This window comes from Phoca vitulina, unplaced genomic scaffold (assembly GCF_004348235.1).
Source record: "Phoca vitulina isolate PV1807 unplaced genomic scaffold, GSC_HSeal_1.0 scaffold36, whole genome shotgun sequence".
In the NCBI taxonomy this organism is placed as follows: domain Eukaryota; kingdom Metazoa; phylum Chordata; class Mammalia; order Carnivora; family Phocidae; genus Phoca; species Phoca vitulina.
The window spans coordinates 15187607-15211242 of record NW_022589739.1 but is presented as its reverse complement, the minus strand read 5'-3'; the positions used below and the strand labels follow the sequence as shown (position 1 = coordinate 15211242).

Here is a 23636-nt window from a genome sequence, read left to right as displayed (position 1 = left end):
ATAAAGCTTTAAAAAAACGGGATTACAAACCAGTCTCACTGCTAGAAGTCACGGCCAAGGTAGGCCTCCCCGCCTCATCAGAGAAGCAGAAACAAAACAGAAAACAGTGTGGGACACCGAGCAGCCCTGAGGCCAAGGCTCGCAGCAAGCTGCAGGCCCAGGCCAGAGAACCCAGCCAGCCCAGCTCTGCACCTGGACCTGTGAGCTCCCCAACATCACCAGGGTGCACAAGCCCCTCATGCCATCATAAGCACCCGGGTGGCCTGAGGCTCTATGGGCAGCAACATAAAACTGCTAGAGGGGGAGGGATGAGCTCAGAGGAAAGAGGGGACAAAAGATGTCACGTATTCTGTCAGGCAGAGACCCAGAGGGTTCAGGTCCTATGCTTGTGTTTCTGGGGCCCAGAGGAGCTGGCCAGGTCCCATCTGGGGCTCCCCATCATGTGCACTCAGATTGCCTTTTGAAGAGCTATCATCTGCTCCCTGCATCCCCTCCAGCACAGCCCCATGCCCCTCCCTGTCTTCCAAAGCCCCAGGGCCCTATCTGTGGGGTCTCTCCAGCTGGGGCTGGCCCATCACAGCCTAGCACAAAGGCCTGGGTCCCAGCTGAGCTGCTACCCTCTGATGATCTCAGATTAGGAAGCCTGTGACCATCTGGACACAGCTGATAATGGCAAAGAGGAGGGGAGGGGAGTAGTGGGGAGGCCCAGCCCCTCAGAGCCTGCCTGTCCCCACCCCACGGATAACACCCAGGACAAAGCAAAAGTGCTGTATTGTTTAACCACCCAAGCAAAAGCCTGAGTGGAAAAGGTAGGGGCAAATTCAGGGTAAGATCTTGAGAACATGGGCACCTCACCTGGGCTGGGCGCTTCCTGTGTGCCAAGCAGACCACCCCATTTCCCCAACAATGACCATTCATGCTCTGTCCAAGCGCCAATGCCCTTTCCTGCTCTCTCTGCCTGGACAGATCCGACACCCTCTACTCCAGAGCTGACTCCTCTCTCCTTATGCCCTTCCTTATCTACCCCCCCTTTTACCACGAGGCATAAGGCCAGGCCTTTATATATGACATCTCTAGTCTTCCCTGACATACCCATAGGATGCTTCTTGAGGCAGGAAAGATGTCAGTTTTATTTCTCTATCCCCCAATGCCTGGAACAAGAGCCCACCCTGCACCCACCTCTGTATGCTGCATCAAAGTTTCCTGGATTTGTATTTTATAATACCTGTGAGGTAAGTACTACCGCCCCACTTAACCAATGAGGAAATGGAGACTCAAGAGTTGTGAAGTGATTTGTCTACTAATGTCACTGGTCTAGTGAGTGGTGACAGAGCCAGGATTCCTGGGTCCAGCTATCTCCAAAGCCTGCTGTCTCCATGCAGCCTCACCCAGGCTCTGCTAATCTGAGAAAGCTAATCTGGGAAAAGAGTGTGGAGGGTAGCACATGAGTTATTTAGAAGTAGAAAATACAGCAGTCCTCCCTTATCTGTGGGGGATACATCCCAAGACCACCAGCAGATGCCTGAAACCACAGATGGTAGCAAACCCTGCACACACTGTGTTTCCTATACATACATAACTAGGATGAAGTTTAGTTTAAAATTAGGCACAGTAATAATAGATTAAAAATAACAAAAATTATAATACAGTATAATAAAAGTTATGTGAATGTGGGCTCCCTCAAAATACCTTTTTGAACTATACTTACCCTTCTTGTGATGATGTGAGATGGTAAAATGCCTACAGGATGAGATAAAATCAGGCAAATGACACAGACATCATGATGCAGCATTAGGCTACTACTGACCTGACCTAAGTCAGAAGGAGGATCGTCTGCTTCCAGAATGCAGTTGATCTCAGGTAACTGAAATCGCAGAAAGTGATACCACGGAATTTGGGGGGGGGGGGGGGATGGCACTACTGTACATCATTTCCACCCTGGGAAATCCCAGCCTCAAAGGATTTGGTCCCTGCCTTTAGGGGCTTCCAGTCAGATGAGGGGGAGACATGGTTCATCTCCCTCGTGAGTGAGGCTCACAGAACACAATACAAAGCAAAAGTTACACACCCATGTGTCCTAATTTCCTAGGACTGTGGGTTTGACCAAGACCATATATGGAGGGCCTCCCTGGCTCCTAGCCCACTGCTCTTTGCCCCACCTGGGCTGCCTGCTGAATGAGAGGGACTGTCGCTATCCAACAGGAAACCAAACCACAAGTTCTGAGTATATGACTCCTTAGTCACATGGGTTTGCCCTACTCTCCCTAGCTGAGAACACACTTAACTCTTCATATGCCATCAGAAGCCACTGAACCCAAATTTAGTTTTTGAGTTTCGTTTTTGAGAAGTTCTAACTATTTATAAGGATTGGTATTTTAGGATTGTTATTCTTAGTGGGCTTCTAAACAAAACAAAATGAGAAATTTACTTACCTTTCAAAAAACACATAATACTCATTCTATCTTACAATCACCATATGGATTCATTAGATTCTTGTATAAATCTAAAATACATTATGAGATCATGATGAATTTATTTTCCTCTATCTTGAAAAACTTTGCTATTTCATCATCCTAAAAATTATTTCATGTTACTCATCAGTTATTCCCAAACAAGATTATGATGATAAAATGGAAGGATGGTATTTCCCGGAAGATGGAATAGTGAATACACCATCACTATCACTATCACATCATCCTTCAGTTTCCATACTGTATTCCCTAAAGTACTATAGATCATCTTTCAAGAAGGTACAAGAAGTCCAGAGACGTTGGCTGAGAATTCAGGATTTTTCATTTTCCACCCAAAATGACACAAGAGAAGAAAGCGGACAGAGGATCTTTCACACCTAATACAGACAAATCAGAAAATGAATGCAGAGACACACGGTAGCACTCTAGTCTGAGGATGGGGAAATTGGTCATATAAACAAAATCTTTCCTACATGAATTTTTCTTAAACTCCAGAATTGATGAGTACACAACGTATTTCTAAAAACAGACAGGAAATATGGCATTTTAAATCATTCAACAGGGAGGATTTCATCACACAGTATTTTTTGACAAAGACCCGTACCACCCTATTTTGTATAGTATTCATCTTTTATGATGCCTATGCCCCAAAATTTACTTGATATGTTTGTTACAGTTCATAAGTGGAGACATGCTGAGGCAGTTGTGTACTCAGGTGACTATAGGGAAACAGATGCTATAGATATTTTTAAAGCTCATTAGATTGGTCTTTCAAATTGATCTTTATAAATCCAAAATCAAAAATGTTTTAAAATTATGGAGCAAAGAAAATGACTGTCCTCTCTTCAACATCATGAGCCATCAAAAATTTTTTAAGTATTCCATGTTGACAATGCAAGTGCAAAACTAAACAAAACCAAAACCCCAGAAGCAGTAAGCTAGAGCCTACTAGATATATTTGAAATCTGGGATCAGTAGTTATAAGATGAATACATTCCAGCTGCACACATGGTGGCTGATGAGCATTTAACTGCATTCAAGGGATGGTACTCTTTTTGGGTATTTCCAGGCAAGGAAAATATGAAATTGCTGTTTTAATTCATACACACACACACATACACACACACATATACAAGTACCTATTTTCGTGAATATGAGTGACAGTTTTATTGAGATGTAATTCACAACCCATAAAACCCACCCATTTGAAGGGTATTAATTCAATGTTTTTTAGTATATTCAGAATGGTGCCGTTACTACTTGCTAAGATTTTAGTATTTTTTTTTAAGATTTTATTTGACAGCGAGCAAGCGAGCACACAAGCAGGGGGAGCAGGAGAGGGAGAAGCAGGCTCCCCGCTGAGCAGGGAGCCCCATGCGGGACTCCATCCCAGGACCCCAGAATCATGACATGAGCCAAAGGCAGTAGCTTAACTGACTGAGCCACCCAGGTGCCCCCAAATTTTAGTATTTTAAAATACTTGTTTGAATACTTGTAAAATTTATAAAATGAAACGTTTTCCACTTTCCCTTTTACTTCTGTAAATTAAAGTGACTTAAAATATAAAAGGTAGGGTGTCTATTGGACCCAGATGGTAAATAGCTATGGCTACTTTTCCTGTTGTATTGGGGGAAAACCAGTGAGTAAAGATCCATCACCTCTGGTCTCCCATCCCTGAAGGGAAAAGCTGCCCTATTGCTGGGTCTGTGCTCTCCCTCTCCTCCCTCTAAAAAGCAAAAATATTCTTAAAGGCCGGGGGAGCCCTATCCTCTCTCAGCAATTTGGGATTCAAAGGGTCCAGCTCCTCTGGCTCACCACACAAAGGACTGGTGGGAGCAGGCTGATCATGGGGGCAGTCCCTGGCCAGCCAGTGAAGGTGAAGGCGGGGGATGAACCCATCGCAGCAGCACTCCATCAGTGGACAAAGGCCCAGCTGCACCTGGCTGGCTGGGCTGCTAGTACAACGCAGGACTGGGCAGCAGAGGCGTGGTCTCATTTGAATTTCAGAGCCACTGGGACTCTTACTTGTAAAACTGAGGGTTTAGAATCAGGTTAAGTTGTTCCCAACCTAACCATGATATTTGTTTTCAAACCAGAAATAGGGACTGTGAGATATTCTAAATATTTTCCAAAGCCTAGGAGAAATCACACATTCTGCTAAGATGTATGATGTGGGTTGAAGTTGCTATAAAATGAAGCTAGTAATGGAACTGGCCCATTACAGGGATGTTGAGACGATTAAGGAAGTGTTTACAATAAGCTCGGGGCATGTAACAATTATCTTCTCACCAAGGTCATGTTGCTTATCAAGTTACACATGTAGTTTCGATCAATAACAAATAGGGAAGTGGTTTGTTTCATAGATAAAGTAACATCAAAATCTCATGTTCCTGAGGAAGAAAAAATAGTAAGGAAAACTATCTTTTGATGTTGAAAATGTTGACTCTCAGATACTTGAATGCTTTCCTGCCCTGGTGTTGGCAAGCCCTAACATGAAGCAGCTACACTTACACACAGCAACACTGGAGCTCAGAAACATTCACTAGGTGGAACATGGCATGGCTAAGAAACCAAATTCACCACCTGTAAAATGGGGTAGTGAGACCTGACCAGAGATGCCCACTTCACAACAGAAGCAGAAAGCACGGTTTCTATGGTCAGAGCCCTTATGGTTAGGGTGGGGAGAATCCAATACCATGAAGTTAAGCTATTGATTCCCAAGAAGATATGCCGAATGACTCAATAGTAACATCTAACATTCACTGAGGACTTCCTATGGGTCAGGCGCTGTGCTATGAAATCACAGGCAGATGAGCAGAGGCTCCGAGATGTTTGATGCCCCCATGCTCATACTGCTAAGTTGTGAAACTGGTTTTGAATCCAGAGTCTGGCTGGAAGGCCTGGACTCTTAGCCTTTGTCCTGAGAGATAATATACTTGATGATAAACACTACAGACAGGTATTAATAGTCTTCTTTAATTCCCAACAGCCCCTTGAGATACTGAGGATCAGAAAGATTCAACCTCGGTAGATCAGTGCTGCTGTCACGTTTGAACCCGGGTCTGATTGCAAAGCCTAGCTTCTCCCCACCACCTCTCAAGTCTCCTTTTTAAAGCACTCTGCAGGGTGCCTGGGTGGCTCAGTCGGTTGAGCGTTTGCCTTCGGCTCAGGTCATGATGCCAGGATCCTGGGATCGAGTCCCGCATCAGGCTCCCTGCTCTGTGCGGAGCCTGCTTTCTCCCTCTCCTCCCCACTTGTACTCTCTATTTCTATCTCAAATAAATAAAAACCTAAAAAAATAAAGCACTCTACAGAGAAAGGTATCCTCCACCCCACCAGGCTTGAACATTCCCATAGCCTTTGCCTTATTTCCCAGTTAGAGGGTTGGCTGACCCCATTATCACCCTGCTGTGGGCTCCAGAGGGAAGATTCTGTCTGGAGGCAGATCCCCACGCCCCAAGACACCTTCTACCCATTGTCCTCTGATGCCACCAGTTTCTGTACTTCTCCTGGTTCTCCATTAACAGTGCTATCCATTGGTCCTGGGCCCTTGCTAGGCCCCTGGGCCTATTTCCAAGTTCTCACATTCCAGCTGCTATTCCTTCCTTGTCTGATGGATAAGCTAATCTACCAGTTCCTGCTTGAAGCCCGTCCTGGTGCCAGGAATCCTAATGACTAGAACTCTTTAGAGCTTGACAGTAACCTTCTGGTGAAGTCCACGAAGAGGATAACATTTGCTTCCATGTTGCCATCAGCCAGATTTCCATCAGTGGGTTCCAAGGGCCATTCCACAAGTTTTGGCTACCCAGGATCAAAACCTTGCCTACTGGGGAGAGGGGGAAGAGCACTGTGCAAGTCTGGGCCCCACCTCTACTATGGAAATCAAAGGGGCTAGCTATCTTTCTCCCCACCTCAGGCAGCTGGACTGGACACAGGACTAGCCAGCCAGATATTCACACCTGGAACTTTGAACTTCAAAGGGACGGACACAAAGGAAAGGAGGCAGTGGAAAAACTCACTTGGAAGTCCAGGGGTGGTGGTAACATCGTTTAGGGTAACCTGCATTTCTTCATGGGGCTGTCGTTAGTGCTTACCTAAGCTCTGCATTTATTTCATGTCGTTTTTTGAAATGGCTAAAAAAAATACCCCAAAGCCTCTCCTTTTCTTTACCCGATAATGGCTATCCAGGGATCCTCACGTTTGGTAACTCAAACTTTACACGTGCACACTAATTTGCATAGTTTCCCACAGGTGCACGCAAATTCAGTGAGTTTGACTTTCCTTCCCCAAGCTACTACTTTGGTGCCGAGTTCCTGCTACAGCACCCCCTGGTGGGACATTAACAGCACTTCTGAATCCAACACACCAACTTCCAGTTCTAAGTAGACTGAAAGGAAGGAATTTAAACAATCACATAATCTGATGCACAAAGACCTGACTGGCTGTCCTAGTACCAGACACTGAGGTCTCACATGACCAGGGCTGCCTTAACCGGTTTCCAGCACCCAGTATTCTGGATGCTCAGACTAGCTGAGCTACTTTCACAACAGAAAATCCCTTCACAACTGAACTACAGAAGTCCAGAAATACAAGAATTAAGCAGTCTAGCTCAAGCATTTTTCAGTAAAATTGCAAAATGCCATTCATTTTATCCAGAAGGGATAAATAAAACCTTATGATAGCTGCCTGTATTGCATAGGGATTTAGGGGTGGGCACAGAAATCATTTATTCAAGGCACTCAAATCTCACTTTACACGTGTGCAGTACTGAGGCCTCCCAACACCAGTTTGTCTCCTCAAAACCACCTCACCCTCAGCCCTTCTCAAGGTGCTGTCCTGTGAGCAATCAGCCTTTGCTTTCACCAGATTTACAGGATATTACTCTGGTTAGCTCTGTTTGGGTCCTCCTGTTCTTGCTCTTGCCTCACAAGCACAGCTGAATCAAGGATTTCAGGGAAAGCAGGCAGGGAAAGTGAGCCAGGCAGCCCTGAAAAAAAAAATCAATCAAGAAATGTTCCCTTGGGGCAACAGAATTCTCAGACCAAATGTGGACATAGTCTATTCACGCCATGTGTCTTTCTCAAAGATTTTATTAAAGGTCTTTACAGATTAAAATCGTCTCCAGATCCAGTTGCCAAAGAGACCCTGAAACCAAATAAAGCACAAGAGTAAGAACAGAATCTTCACCTGAATATTGGGTTCTTTCATTTCCCATTTAGGATATGCATGAAGAATATATACACACAGAACACCTAGAAACAAACAAAAAGTACTGGGCATAGAAGAGCCTTGGTGTTTTAACTGCTTAAGGGGCTGCTAAGAACAGATAACTAATTATTAACAAGCGTGCCTTGATTTTAAGCAAATAAAAAGAAAAATCTTGTTTCAAACACAGTAGTAAACATAGGAACTTCTTAGGAGACCAAGGCAAATACCCCTCCCTACAGAATCCCTGGTTAAACGGGCCCCTGGCTCCAACCTGTGTTGTAAAGCAAGTATAGTCCAATGTTTATGTATTTACATGCTTACCCCAGTACGGGATATACTATTGGTAGAAGACAAGGGAAAGGGGTCCTATTCCGCCCCAACAGGCCCCTCGAGACACACCTGTTACGCGGTGGGCACCGGCTGCGGCATAGCAGGCGGCTCTGGCTTCCCACCCTTCTGTTCCGAGATGGGCGTGGTGGGCAGGATCTCGTCTTTGGGTTCCACGATGCTCACGTGATCCGGCAGGGGCTTCTTAGGGCCAATCTTACCACTTGGGTCCCAGGGAAGCATGATCTTCACTTTGATGCCCAGCACACCTAGAAGACGCTGTAATTAGAATCTAGCTGTGGTTGCACCGGTCCCACGACAGGACAGGGCAGAAGGAAGACAACAGGTTACTCCAGCACCCTTGGGTCTGGTCCCTTCTCAGACAAATGCCTCTAATCAATCAATGAACAGGACACTTTTGCAAAAGGAACCCATGCACAGCACCACAGAACGTGGCACTGACAAGGACCAAGAGCAGGATGTGACCTTTCTGACTCGTCATCGTGTCATCACTGAAGGGTACACAGGTGGTTGAGACGAGCCAACCAACTCTAAGAGCTGACTGATCTCAGCAATTTACTTCTTATAGTTCAATACAGCTCATCAATAAACCCAAGTGGAATATGAACATGCTCTGCTACTCCCAAAATGAATTGCCCAACACTGAGGTGCGCATGAAAAACCGTATCTATCTGCTAAAGGCCCTTTCCCCCGCGCTCCCAGCTGCTCACCCTGTCTGAGCAGAACATGGCGCACAGCAGTGTCAACGTAGTAGTTAACAGGGTCCCCACTGTGAATCATCAGGCCATCCACAAACTTCATGGATTTAGCCCTCTGTCCTCGGAGTTTCCCAGATACCACGACCTCACAGCCTTTGGCCCCACTCTCCATGATGAACCGCAGCACACCGTAGCAGGCCCTGTGGGAGAACAAGAGACAGATATCCACCTGTTATCACCAAAGACAAGACTGTTCGAGCCTACCCCACACCACCATGTTAAAAAGAACAAAAACACAAGACTCGCTAGTCTGCACTATCTTCAGTGTTCCTTTAATGGAGAATACATTTGACCAGAGCCTGGCAATTCTCCTTCATCCCCATCACACCTCATCTTAAGCTGACTCCTTAGGGAATATATGCCAATTCCTTCTAAGTGCTTCCCAACCTTGGTTGCACGTTAGAATCACCTCAAGATTAAAAATAAAACAAAAACACCTGTGAAGTTGAGGCCTCACACCAGGCCAATTAAGTAGGCAATTACAGACTCAAGATTTACTCTTATTTTTATTTTATTTATTTATTTAGGAGAGAAGGCACGCACAAATGGGGAGGGGGGGGGATCTTAAACAGGCTCCACACTCAGCACAGAACTGGACGTGGGTCTCAACCTAATGACCCTTAGATCATAACCTGAACCAAAACCAAGAGTCGGACGCTTAACTGACCGAGCCACCCAGGTGCCATTAATAAACTGGCAATTAAATGGTGGGGGTGGTACAACTCAGGCACAGGTTGTCCAGTCCACTCTGCAAATGCAGCATTTCACAATCAGGTAAGCAATCACTAAGGACCCAGAAGTAGCTCAGTCACTGAGTGGCCCCTTTGTGGTTTACTAAATACTCCACAACCTCCAGAATTCAGATTCATTAGGAACTCTAACTACTAAATGTAGACTACTAGCTCTCTTGACTAAAGTGCTAGAAAAAGACTTCTAGGCCTATAAAACAGACATTAAGCCTTAAAATATCATGCCCCCCAACTCATTTATTACTGTATACCCTAGGACAGACTAAGAGCTAGCTGCCACCTTCAACAGGGAAAGAAAAGGCGGACCCACCACTCTAGGCTCCAGCTCCTTCGCACCATCTCATTTAATCACCACAAAAAGGAGAGGTGGATATAATGACCCCCATTTACAAATAGGAGATCCAAGGTCCAGAAGGTTAGTAAGTGGTTTAGGTCTCAGAACTTCCAAGTCAAACTTCAGTGTGTACAAAAACCACCTGGACCGGGTTGCTGGGCCACACCTGCACTTTCCGTTTCAGTGGGTGGAGACTGAGAATTTTTATTTTTAGTAAGTCCTCTGATGATGGCAGTGATGCTGGCCAAGCTTTTGAGGACCACGGTTCTAAGCGGTGTAGTTGACATTCAAAGGAGACAGGCAGTCTTTCTTATTTGTCCCTACCTACAGCCCTTCCTGCCACCCATCTCCCCACCAGGTCAACCTTCCTAAAGCACAGCTCTCATGTCCTTCCCCTGCTGAAAAACCTCCCAGGGCTCTGCAGGAAGTACAGACTAAATTTCATACTCCCAGCCAAAGCATTCCAATTACTTCACAATAATGAAATTGCACAAAGAACTCCTACTGAAATCTCATCAGCGGGCCCAGCTCCAGAGCCAATCTAGCTACCTCATGCCCTTTATAGTCCACCCCTGCTCACAGATAAGCTCTTCCCATCAGGACTATGTCTTATCTCTTTACAATCCCCACACTTAATGGAGCCGAGTAACTTCAACAGGAATCCTAACCTCCCCTCCCTGGAGTTTTTGTTCTATTCCCAAAGCACCAAGAAGAGTACTCCCCTTATGGCGCTGACCACTCTTTAAAACGTAATTATTAAAAGTCTCAGGACACTTACCTCCGCACAGCAAGGCCTCCTAGGAGTTTGTAACGCAGAGATTCTGCCTGGGCAATAGCACACAGACCTCTTGTGGCCACCTTTTCGGCATAAAGCTTTAAGAAGGAAACAGGGCACACCCTTAAACCTGTTAACTTTCCCGTGTTTTCAGTAAAAAAAATCACTTCATTCATCATAAGAGCATGTATCACTACGGCATCCCTCAAGCACTAAAACACTTCTACTACCCACATACAGCCTACACTTTGTGACATCATCTGAATTTCTTATTGCCCTCCCATCCCTAGCTCCTACAGCTGTACCAACTGATGGGGTAGCCAATCCATACCATTACTATTCCCAAGTTGAAGGCAAAAAATCCCCTAACCACCAGAAATAAGCAGAAAAGGACTGTAACAGGAAGCCAACTTCTTATTAAGACAATTTCAACAAAATACCAATCCATTTGTAATACTCTGTGATCACAACTAAGGTCTTCATGACCATAAGGGTTTATAGAAGTCCCATCCTAAATAACCATTTCCAGGTCCACAGTAATCTCTGGCATAAGCCACACTCACTCACCTCTACACTGCCCTCAGGGAAACCAAACCGCTTCTGAACCACAGCAGTCAATTCCCGGATCCGCCGGCCCTTCTCACCAAGAACGTTCTGCGTCCTGAGAAAACAGAAACGGATAATACAGCTCTCACAAAATTCCAAACATGGCTTTAAATTTTATACATATGTGATAGTAAAGTCTCATTCATCTAACATAGAAAATACAAATTTTGGATGACAAAAACTAGAGGCAGATTTAAAACAGTTAAGAAAATTTACATTTGCAGGGCGCCGGGGTGGCGCAGTCGGTTAAGTGTCTGCCTTTGGCTCAGGTCATGATCCCAGGGCTCTGGGATGGAGCCCAGCATCGGGCTCCCTGCTCCATGGGGAGTCCACTTCTCCCTCAGTCCCTCCACCCCCACCCCCTGCTTGTGCTCGCTCTCAAATGAATGATAAAAAAAAAAAAAAATCTTAAAAAAAAAAGGAAAAAGAAAATTTACGTTTGCTAAGGCCAATACACTGGTTGTCCCCGTAAGTTTACAGAATACACCATCCTAGCATATACAACAATTACAGGTGATAGCCAAGAAAATGAGTTTTCACCTGGTGGCCAAGATAATGATTTCTGTCCTGGTTGGTGTAACTCGAACCTCAACCCCAGAGTAGCCATCTTCAGCCAGCTCCCGAGTGAGGAACTCATTCAGTTCAGCTTTGAAGATGCCATCAGCGACAAACTAACCAAAAGGGAAAATTCACCATTAGAACCTGCTGCAGGGTCATTTTCCTGCCTAGTCCTTCCGCCAATGCAACTCTCATCAAAATTCAATACCTGGAACAAACAACCCATCATCACTCTATTACCCTCGTTCCAACACTCATCTAGCAACCCTTCTCAGACAAATGCCTCTAGGTCGTCCTTTGGAAGTTACTTTAACCCAAGGGCCCTTAAAACCGCCACAGAACGCAGCAAGGAGTAGGGGCCACCAGGCAAAGATAATACCTCCAGTCAGACTCGTCATCTTCTCTTCATTGAAGGGTTTTTAAGATTTGTTATGTGTACCTACACATGCTGAACAAAAAGCTGCTCTAAAATGGCACATCCACAACTCATTCATTCAGTACAGCAAGATGCTACCCTCCTAACTAACGAAAATACACTGACTTAACTAGTCTCACTTGTAGACACAACTTGGACCATCTGAAGACTCCCAGCCATGTTATCTTGTCTTAAAAGCTGGTAAATCCTAACTCGAGAAAGGATGTGGATTAACACGGTATCATGTACACACAAAATGCCTAGTTCCCTATTTCTAACGCAAATGGACTTTACACAGTTCTCGCCCACGGAAAAGCGAAAAGTTACAACTTGATGAAGCGCTCTTTCCAGGTCTCCTCCCTCCATCAGCCCATGAGTTTACCTGGGGTGCAGATGGAGCAAGAACCCGTCAGCAGCCTTCCCAACTGAGCTCTTTGCGGTCAGAAGCCCGCACCCTGACACGAAGAAGGCATGAATACGCTGCTACCTCCCGTTCCCAAAGTCACAATGAGACGTGAGGGGAAATGGCTCAACCCCTCAAAATATCACATGTTTACTAATGCTATTTGTTGACCAAGAAATGATCACAAGCGCTTTGTCCCGGGCAGGAAGGGCGCCCGATGTTCATCTCTGCTCTTCGCCCAGAAGCGGCAGAAAACTCTCGCTCCTTTCCGCCGCCAAACTGCGCTCGCCGGGCTCGGGCCCCGCGTTCAATCCACCGCCATCCGCCGCCTGCGGGAATGCCACGCGGCCCAAGCCGCTTCCCGGGGCAGGGCATGGAGCTGCGGGTATCGCGACGGCTTCTCCACAAGCCCCGACCCGCGCGGCGCCACAGTTCCCCGGACCTGGGCCCCAGGGTCTCACCTTCCTCTTCTTGGAAATTTGTACCGCCATCTTGCCGCCGCGCGCCCCGGAAAGAAAAGGAAGGGGCTGGTGGACGGAAGTAGGTATAAAGGGCGCGAGCGACGACAAAGAACTGCGCGACGTCGACGCCTGTAGGCGCTCCTGGGAATTGTAGTTTTTAGAAAGGCATTAAAGCGAAAAAGAAGGGTAATGGAGACACCTATAGGCAGAAACGGGAAAGGGAGCAGATCAATCAGAACGCCAGAACTGCCTAGAGCCCAATTCTTATTAGCTTAAAGGTGAGCAACATAAGGCACAGAGATGGAAATTACAGGTATAAGCTCACACAGCAAGAGCATGGAATCCTGGTCCATACACTCTACACTCAATGAAATTAATTTGGGTCCAGCTCTTCTAATCTGTGTCTATTTCTTCCATTCCAAATGATGACAATCTTAATATCTAATATTTATTAAATATTCTAGGGATTGTTCTATGCCCTCTATATTATGAACTCATTTACCTCTACCTCACTTTCATAAAGTCTGTTAAAACTTGTAGCGGAAGTCACAGAGTAGTGGTTCATTGGCTCACAATTATTTTTCCATTAAAAAGTTCCCCTTACATTTTGAAAATTTTAAGCATACAGAAAAGTTGAAAGAATTATGTATATATGCATCACCAAGGTGCTCCAATTAACATTTTCGCCATAATTGTCTTATCGCATATCTATCCATCCCTCTATTCACCCAAGGGTGCATCTTTTGATGCATTTCAAAGTAAGTTGCAGACATCAGCACACTTCACTCTGAAACACCTCAACAATAGTTTTATTGAGAAAGAATTGCCATACATCACTGTATAAGTTTAAGGCACACAGTATGATGGTTTGATTTACAAATATTGTGAAATGATGCCCACGATAGTTTCCACTAACACCCATCATGTCATATAGATACAACAAAAAGACAAGAAAGAAGAAATGAAAAAGTTTTTCTGTGATGAACAGTGTTATTTTAAATTTGAATAGTTTGCCTACATTTAAAAATCAGGAAATTTCGCTATAAAACTATTTTAAGCTTCGCTTAAAAATACAGAAAGATCTAGCAAAATACCGGGCCCCTATTTCCTCATGGCAACACTCTCCTTCCCTGTTAGATGGCAAAGGGCTTTCCAATGTGCCACAGTCCCTGGCAGCTTCACTCATTTATTGTCTGGCCCTAGAAGCCATTTGAGGTTTTCCCCAGCAGTAAAAGGACTCTGATGCAAAGATCTGTCCTATAATCATGGAATTGCCAGAGTTCTGGGGGGAGCGGAGCAGAGGGACCAGGGAAGATGAAAAGAAGTCGAGAGAACAAAGAGAGAGGTAGGCTATGGACCTATGTATCTTGGTGATGCATTGAGGTTGAGGGGGAATTGAGAAGGATACCCAGTTTCTGACTCTAGCAGTGGGTGCTTGGTGACAACCCTCACGGAGATGAGGAACCCAGGATCAGGCTTTCTTCTCCGTGTGTTGTCTCCCTGGGCTCTTCACTCCCTTCTTCATCCAGCTCCATGGTCTGTTAATTCAGTGGCGCCAGGCTTATAAAGTCTCCAGCCTGGAGAGTCTGACTTCTCTGCACCCTCACTTGGGATGTGGGCGCTATGGGACAGCAGCAGCGTTGCATGCTGGGGTCAGCACATTTCCTCATTCAGGTATGCCCCTCATTCTCCCACACTGCCTGCTCTAATCTTGCCAAATCAGAACCTCTTCCTCACTCTCAGCAGTCAACTTGCCTCCTAACCCTTTGCCCCTAGGTAAATTATACAGGCAAAAACTGCCTCTCGCCTATCCTATAATTGTGTGTGTCCTTGGCCATCCATCCCTGCTCAGGAAAGAGACTCTCTTCTTGGCCGAGGTCAACCTCCCCTGTGTGTTTTGGTTCAAGTTTAGTTCTCTTCTTTTGAGATCTTTCTCTAACAGTCATGCCTTCTCTTTCCTGTGATACTGTTCTTTTACTGGTTCTTTTCTTCCCCATGCTAGATATGTCACTTCCTCTTAGTTGCTCCCATAACCATAACACCTCATCTCACTGGGTTGGAATGGCCTGCTTATGTCCTACTAGACCACCAAGACCAAACCTGTTTTTCTCATTATATCCAGAGCCTAGGATATGGCCTGGCTCAAGCTCAGTGTCAGTAAAAGTTTGATGAGCAAACAAATCAATGCACAGACTCTGGTTTTAGATCATTTCCTAGTAGCATGGTTTATATGAATTTGCTTGCAAGTGCCATTTCTGAACCAAGCTCTGGAGACTCAAAGCTGAGCATTAGACCATGGCAGGTAAATCCTGCTGGAGGCTCCATGGTCGCTCATCTGCACCCTTCCCCAATGACACTAGGAGGCTGCCTGCCTGGTTATTGCCTTCTGGATCCAGAAGGAAGCCCACAAAGGAAGGCTCTGTCTTTATCATGACACCTTACATTTCATCTAAGATCATTAGAAGAAGATATTGTATTACTCAAAATAACACCATAAAAATAATAGTGGTCACAGTACACTGAACTCTAATCCAAGCAGGGACCGTGACAGTGACTTAATCTCCCCCTGGGTATCTGAAGTGTAGACAAGGGTGTGTTGAGCCCAGGGGGCCACAGAAGTGTCCACAGAACTGGGAAGAGGGAGCCCTGTGTGTGAGAAGACACATGGCCTCATGGCCCCGTGCAGGCCATGCCTGGGCTCTGTGAGCACCACACGGGTACTATCCTGAAATTCCTGAAAACTGAAGGTGAGATTTGCCCTGGTTGAACAAATACACTGCACGGTTTTGAAAGACAGTTTAGTCACTTGAAGACCTGAACAGCGGAATCTCATAGAAAGCTTTGAACCTAACCTGGCTCCCACTAGAGGAGTTTGGCAAGAAAAGAGTGCCAGTGGGGGCACCCGTGTGGCTCAGTTGGTTGGGTGGCCAGCTCTTGGTTTTGGCTCTGGTTGTGGGATCAATTGATGCCCCACCTCAGGCTCAGCTCCAAGCTCAGATAGTCTGCTTGAGATTCTCTCTATGCCCCTCCCTTCCACGCTCACATGCGTGTGCTCTCTCTCTCAATGAATAAATAAAATCGTTTAAAAAAACAAATGAATAGTGCAAGTGAGGGAGGAGTGCCTGCTTCCCTGCTCCATGAGCACATGGCTCCGAATGAGGTGGACTGAGGGCAACTCCACTCTCGCAGGTGGTCTAGGTCTCACTTCCCTGAGGGCCTCTTGGGGGGTGAACAGCTTAGGTGGGCTGATTATTCAAAGATTTATGTTTTTTTTCTACAAGACCCCCAAATAAGCTTACAACGTCATCTAGTGTTTGAACAAAGAACTGGAGATCCGTGCCAGGCCTGGAGGAAAAACTGGATTCACAGAGAGGAGGTACATCGGTCTCCACTAGGGCACTTCTTGAGGGATCGTTGTGTGGGGGTAACATTGACCATATTTAGTTATCACTCGCTTTAGAGTCTAATGCCCCACAATAGGACATGATGATGCTGTTACATTCTCGTTGATTTCATTAAAATTCTTCAGTGACTCACTCTGGGCCTGGAATTGAGTCTCTGGATATGAATAGAAGAATACTGTAGAATAAATCTCAAAATTATTTTTTTTTTACTGCTTTTGTATCATTACTGAAATCTGATACCCCTCCTTACAATAAAAATCAGATCCAGTGTATGATGGAAGGGTGTGAGAAATCCTCACACTGAGGGGAGGAGGGGGTATGAATTGAGCTTCTTTGTGGAGGCCAGCTTGATGATACCTGCTGTCACTTAAGATGTGGATTTTCCAGCAAATACACTCCTTTTTATCTACTCCAGAAAAACACCTACACAAATGTACATGGACATAAGGGCAAGAATGCTCATGATAGCTGTATTACTAATAGTGAAAAAACACATTAAAAACGGCCAAAAGCCCTTCAGTAGGGAAATGGCTATGGAATATCATGTAGTCCTTAAAGAGAATGAGGTGATTCAACATGTGGACATGAAAAGAGCACCAAGAAATACTGTTGCATCAGAAAACCAAGTTTCAGAACAACATGGACTGTGAAATATCTTTGTACAATAAAATAAAACATATACACATGTAAATACATAGAAGGATCTATAGCAAAGTGATGGTTGGGCCTACTTCTGGGAATAGAACAGTATCGAGGGAGGTTGAGGGCAATTTACTTTCTTGCTTCCCTTATAATAAAAATTCATTCATTACTTGTGAACTTAAAAACAAATAAAAAAGAAAAAATGCAAGGGCCATGTATGTTTTGGATTTCTGATCACTTGTGGAACAATGTAAATGTCCCAGCCTCCAGCACCAAATGCCATAATCCTTTCTTCTGAAAGCTTAAGGCAAAGAAAAGTTTATTTTCTTAGATTATAAATCTGTACTGTCCCATACAGTAGCCACAGGGCTGCTGAGCACTTGAGATGTGGCTGGTCAGAGTGGAAAGTGCTAGAAGTGTGCAGTACACACCAGATTTCAAAGTATTAAAAAAAAATCTCATTAGTCATTTTTATATTGATTACATGTTGAGACAGTAACATTTTAGATATATTGAGTTAAAATAGGCTATTAAAATTAGGTTCACCTGTTTCTTTTGCTATTTTTTTACATGTGGCTGTTAGAAAAACTAGAATTACATATGTGGCTCCCATCTGTGGCTCTTACATTTCCATTGGACCATTGGACCATACTGCTGGAGTCCTTTTGACTGCAGAGATCAATGGTGTCTGACCTCTTTTTGTTTTCTTGGGATTAGACACAGTGATTGACAGAGCATGGCAATCAGTAACTGCTCATGGACTTAATGAACAGAAGATAGCTCACGTGGAGTGTTACATGCCAGTCTTGTTTCTCTGTTTGCCTGGGGCCTTGGGAAACTCAGAGCTAAAGTTCATGCTCGGTTGAGATCCTAGGACACCACTCTGTCCCAGATCCACTCTAGACAAGTGGGAGAGACCCATCAGGGGGAATTGGGGATTGCTGCTGCTGTCCTCAAGCCGGGAAAGTCAGACCATCACAACCCCTCTTCCACATTCACACACCCTTTGTCTTCTATAAACTGTGGCCCGTGGGCTCCAGGAAATGAGTGGAGGTGAACTCAGTGAGCTCAATGAGAGCAACCATTTAACCTCGTTCATGTTTTTCTGAGCAAACTGCCTGTGTGGTCACTAGATCCACCCGGTAGGCTGGGGTATCGATTAAATCCCTGCCTTTGGGGTCAGCTGAGACACTTTTCACATGGAATGACACTTTGGAGAAACTCCAGGTTTCCTGGTCCAGCAAAACTTTCCCAAGTGTCTTTTTCAGTGTGGTATATGGTTTAAGGTCACAGACTTGAGCTGGACAGCCTGGGTACACACCCCTGGTCTGGTTGTTTACTAGCTCCGTGATCTCAAGCAAGTAGTCTCTGCATAAATTTCCTCATCTGTAAAATGAATGAAAATAATAGTAAACCCACCTCATGGGACAATAGTGAGATTAAATGAATTAATAGAGGCAAAATGCTTAGCACATAGTAAAGCACCTTAGAACATAGTAAGTGCTCAATTAGCATTAGCTATCACATGGATCCACAGCTTATGCCAGGTCCTGGGGAAACTGATGAATCTGACTGGGCCCCTGCTCAGATCTGCGGGTGAGGTGGGGGATACAGATAAAAAAGTATGACAAGAATCATAAGTGACATAATAGGGACGATAGAGTACTGAGGGGGCAGAGTGTTTGAAAGGACATCACAGCGACCCAATCCTTGAACTAAGGCTCACAAGACACTCAGGTGTTTGCTAGACCAGTGGACACCTCAGGCAGAATGAATGGGCTGAACCCTTTGGGAGCAAAAAAAGGACGTTCCCCATTATGAAATTAGTTTTCTGATTCAAAAAATAAAATACATTAATAATAAAGAACTTTGAAAAGAAAAAAGAAAATAAAAACGACACTGTTCTGGTTAAGCAGTGTAAACATATTGGGGGCACATTTCCTCAGATCTCTCCTGAGGCAGTGGGATATATTGTGATGGATAGATGTGCATCTGCAACGTCACGCAAATGGTGTCACCACAATGCAGAAAGATACTGGTGCTGCGCCAGGAGGGTGCCCAGGGAATGGAAGCTGGATCAGAGGTGGGACACTGGGGAAATAATGAAGCCGGCTCCATCTGCTTCGTATCCCAGCTCTGCCACTTACAAACTTTGTGATCTCAGGCAAGCCTACTTAACCTTCCTGAAGCTCAGATTCTTCATCTGGAAAGAGGAGAAATGATCATTACCCTCATAGGATTTCTGTGATCCAGTTAAATGGTAGCTTTAAAGCACTCAATATAGTTCCTAGCACATGGAAAGTGTTTGTTAAGGGGGGCAGAGTATCATTGCTTTTAGTGCAGATAACTTGGCATTTAGGTTTGCCTTAATCTTCAGTGCTTTTGGTTAAGGGGAGTTATCTCGCCAAATACTTCCCAACACTAACAGGTGGGCTCACACTGCTATTCTTTGCAGAAGACCAGAATACACTAGCACCTTTCTTTTCTTTTTTAAAAGACTATTTATTTGAGAGAGAAAGAGAGAGAGAGGGAGAGCTCGTTCACGCACGTTGGGGGGGTTTGGGGGAGGGGGCAGAGGGAAAGAATCTCAAGTAGACTCTGCACTGAGGACCGAGCCAGATGCAGGGCTCAATCCCAGGACCCTGAGATCATGACCTGAGCTGAAACCAAGAGTCGGGCGCTTAACCAACCGTGCCACCCAGGAACCCCCCACTGATACTTTTCTTTCTCACACATCAGGCACAATGTGACTACTGGTAAAAGGACCATATTACTTTAACGTATAGGGCAGAGAAATCTCCCTTAAAGGGAAGATGTGGAAACAATTGGGCCAAAGATAAGGCCGCTGAAGCAGAAAGATGTGGCCATGGGACAGAAAAAGGCCAAGGAAGCCTCAACCCATCAGGCTCCTCCAAGGGCATGGGATCAGCGTCTGGTCTGGAGAGGTGGGGTCCAAGGACAGCTGTAACAAGGACCAGTAAGGGTGGGACAGGCAGGTAAGGAAGGCCGGCTAGACCGTTCCTGAGAGGGTGTTACCGAACCCAGCTCAAGGAGGGGGAACACAAGTGAAGTAACCAGAGGCACTGTCTAGTTTGACTTTAGAAAGTGGAAATACCACCTTTTGGAAACTGGCTCTCCCAAAGCTTTGCTTACTTTGCCCTCTGGTGGCCACAGTCTGCAACTACAGCATTTTGGTCAACCTCTTTCCCAGAAACGAGTGGGGCCGGTTGCTCTTCCCAGCGGGTACTGCTCACCCCTTCAACTGGTACGCTAACCAACCGGGCATCTCTGGTAGTCAAATGCCGGGGGCTGAGAATGTGGGAAAGCACCCAGATTTAGGTGGGCATGCTCCACAAACAAGAGGCAGGAGGCTGGCTCCCCCAGATTTGACTAGTGAAACCCACACATCAGGGACTGAATTTACTCTGACTCCACTGGGGTGACTGGAGGACAGGAATGAGATGGTAACAAGCCAGTGTACCAACCGCCCAGTTTCCTGCCCACTGCAAGGCTGTGTGAACAGGCGGCTGGTTAGCTTGGAGACAAAGGAGGAAGGCAAGAGCCAAGACCTGGCATGTAGCCATCCCTGCTCAGGGGCCGGAGCCAGGCCTAGGGTATGACAGGGCTGGCTGTAAGCAGAGAGGGCTCCTTCTCAGAGGTGGGTGCTTTGGGGTTTTGTAGAGAGAAGCCATTAGAACCATTTGATCTAGTTCTCCAGATCCTGATCCTACAGGCTCGGCAGGCCTGGAGTTCCGGCTACAAATCACCTCTGCTTATCCTTGCACTTTCCCAGAGAGACATGGACATATCTGCTTCCTGAATGTTGCAGACCTCCCCACAGTCATGGAGCACTGGGGAGGATTCGCAGCAATGGAGTTCACCTCCACTGCTGGGGGCCAGGGAGGGGGTGGTGGGGAACGTCATTTAGCACAGCTGCTTTGGAAAGTTCGGTATCCTTGCGGAATGTCGATTGAGCATCCCCAAACCTCAGCCATCCCCCTCCTGAGTGTGCAGCCTAGACCCTGGTCTTCAAAATTTTGTGCTCACATCCTCCCTACAAGAATTTGAAGGATGTGGTTTTCCTTTGTACATTCCAAGTCATGTAGAACTTTAACAGAGGTAGAACTTTAAGTTTAAATAACTTGCAGAGACTATAATTTCCAGCACTCTCATAATGTCAACACCTTAAAATATAGCAGTTAGTCACTCTGTTAAATGTATCCATAGGAATATAAATGCCACAGTGATTTGATACCCACAATTATCCACTTTAAAAATACACAAATAAGTTTTTCTCAAACAGCTGCACATTTTATATTGTTTCAATCTCTCTTTGAACTTATATTTTTATTGTGCACAACCCTGGGAATGCCTTCATGTGTGCTGGCAAATCCAGAGTGCCCTTGGAGTGGATCCATGACCCCTTCCCATTAACTTTCCTTGCCCTAGTTGGCCAAGCTGACTCAGGTTTGATTTAGCTCGGTGGTTTTCCAGGAAGACCCCACTCCAGCTGGGTGTTTCCCTAGCTCAGTGACCTGCTGAAATCCTTCCTTCCCATTACCACTTGTTTACTCATCAAGAAGGGCCTGCAAAAAAAAAAGAAGAAGAAGAAGGGTCTGAACCAAAGTCCTAGCATGCAGGGGCACAAGCTTCGAGCCACAACACTCATAAAAGATCTCTGCTTACATAAACAGCAAGTAATTTTATATACTAAAAGCTGCACATATTGAGAGCTTATAATGTACCAGGCACTATGCTGAGTACTTCATATACATTTTTGCCCCATAATCCTCATGATGCTGTTTAACCTGTTTACCATGCTATCAACCCATTTTACCAACCAAAGGAAACTGCCTTCTAAGACCAGACCAAAAATCTGGCCCCCTAAAGAAAATTACTTAGTAACTAACATCCAGGAATTTAAAGGGTTACACAATATCGATAATTTTCCCCCAACCAGAAGCCACAGTTGGAGAAGAGCTTACCTGAGATATCTTAATTGTATTGAGACCTGTTGAGAATATAATAACTGGGGACCAGGACATTTATTAAGTTCTTTCTGTAAAGCGACTTTGAATTAAAATCAAAACAAGATAGTACATGAATGGAATAAATGGTTTGGGACCACAAAGTGTTGTTCAGGATACCAAGCCCAGTCCAATCCCACCTGCAACGATGAAAGGCCACTGAAGAGCAGGACAGTTTGGGAGAAGAGCCTGTAGAGGGCGGCAGAGCACAGCGGACCCAGACAGGTCAAGGGGAGCCTCAGCCTCTGTCCTGTTGCCTAAGATTAAAGAGCCTGGCGGTGTGCACCTCTGCTGCCCAGTCCTCACCAGACACCTCCACAGCTTCTCATGAAGGGGAAGAGAGGCAGGTGCCTGGAGGAAGAAATGTAATGTGAGCGCATACACAATTTCAAGTTTGCTGGTAGCCACTTAAAAGAAGGGGGGAAAAGGAACCAGTGATGTTAATTTTAATATTTTTAATTTACCCCACATATCCAAAATGTTATAATTTCAACATGTAATTCGTATGAAAATTATTGAAATGTTTTACTTTTCTAATTAAGCATTTGAAATCCAACATGTATTTACTATTTACAGCACTCCTCAATTTTGATGAGCCGCATTTCAAGGGTTCAATGGCTGCTTGCGACTATAGACATTTAATTTCTATCATGTAAGTACCTCTTGCAGGTAAGGGCCCTACGAGGATTCCAGTAGTCCCGGAGAGGCCAGTCCAAGGACCTTTTCTGGCTCTGCCTATAGCCTTGACCTACAGCCCCTCCCTCACCCCACCCCTTCCCTCACCACACCTGCCACAGATATTTCCCCTAGGGCATTGTGGTCTCTCGCCTAACCTGTCTGGGGCATTCTTGCTACTTCCTAAAATGTAAGTCGGTGTGTCATGCCCCAGGTTAGGAACTCTCCATGGCTCCCCATCCCGTCTGGTCTGAGACCAGAGCTGTTTAGGCTTGAGGAGGTATGAGGGTTTGATAGATTCACTTCAAAAGAGCACAGTGATTGAGAAGACAACTTGATTCTAGACCCCGTTGCCCATTGAGAGAGGCAGATCCTCAGAGAGGAGAACAGGCTCGAGTCTCATGGAGCCTGGCGTCAATGTCAGATGTGATGGCCTTGGATAAATGGCTTAAAACTCTGTTGGGGTTTCCTCGCCTGTCAAATGGGGATAATAATAGTACTTATCCGCTAGGCTAGTTGTGAGGATTCCACGATAGACTTCTAACAGTGCTTGGCACATAGTAAGAGCTAAATCAATGTTAACTATGGAAAACCTCCATTTGCATGACAGCACTTCAACACTTTTAAACAATTATTTTTTGGCAAAATATGTAAATTTCTGGGAACTCTCTCGGCTGCTGTGTTGCCAGATGGGCCTGGCATAGTTCTGATCAAACCCTTACATGTGGTCTCTGTGAATCAGGCTGTTATGATGTTACCTCCTGTCCCCTTCAGCTAAATGGATCTCATCAATGCTAGTGGG

At 45.4% G+C, this 23636-nt stretch overlaps 1 protein-coding gene and 2 non-coding genes across 3 annotated transcripts; all 3 read right to left on the bottom strand.

Annotated features, from left to right (window-relative positions):
• Positions 1 to 7538: 7538 nt before the first annotated feature.
• RPS3 (ribosomal protein S3) lies at positions 7539 to 13166 on the bottom strand. The gene is made up of 7 exons (XM_032427181.1): positions 13087 to 13166; positions 11790 to 11920; positions 11211 to 11304; positions 10647 to 10741; positions 8738 to 8925; positions 8079 to 8275; positions 7539 to 7616 (listed from the first exon to the last, which is right to left on the bottom strand). Exons 1-6 carry the CDS (start codon positions 13114 to 13116, stop codon positions 8082 to 8084), a joined length of 732 nt encoding a protein of 243 aa, XP_032283072.1. The 5' UTR covers positions 13117 to 13166; the 3' UTR covers positions 7539 to 7616; positions 8079 to 8081.
• Positions 8380 to 8524, bottom strand: LOC116646597. The gene has a single exon (XR_004302146.1). It is a non-coding gene; the product is annotated as a small nucleolar RNA SNORD15 (small nucleolar RNA).
• On the bottom strand, positions 12074 to 12221 carry LOC116646598. The gene has a single exon (XR_004302147.1). It is a non-coding gene; the product is annotated as a small nucleolar RNA SNORD15 (small nucleolar RNA).
• Positions 13167 to 23636: the final 10470 nt, after the last annotated feature.

Bases quoted from the DNA above. Each gene is read 5' to 3' on its own strand.
- RPS3 (XM_032427181.1), bottom strand. From the start codon at position 13,116: ATGGCGGTACAAATTTCCAAGAAGAGGAAG. The intron at 11,305-11,789 runs GTGAAAACTCAT...CTGTTTTCTCAG, and splicing joins ATCATTATCTTGGCCACCAG to GACGCAGAACGTTCTTGGTG. The intron at 10,742-11,210 runs GTGAGTGAGTGT...TCCTTCTTAAAG, and splicing joins TCCCTGAGGGCAGTGTAGAG to CTTTATGCCGAAAAGGTGGC.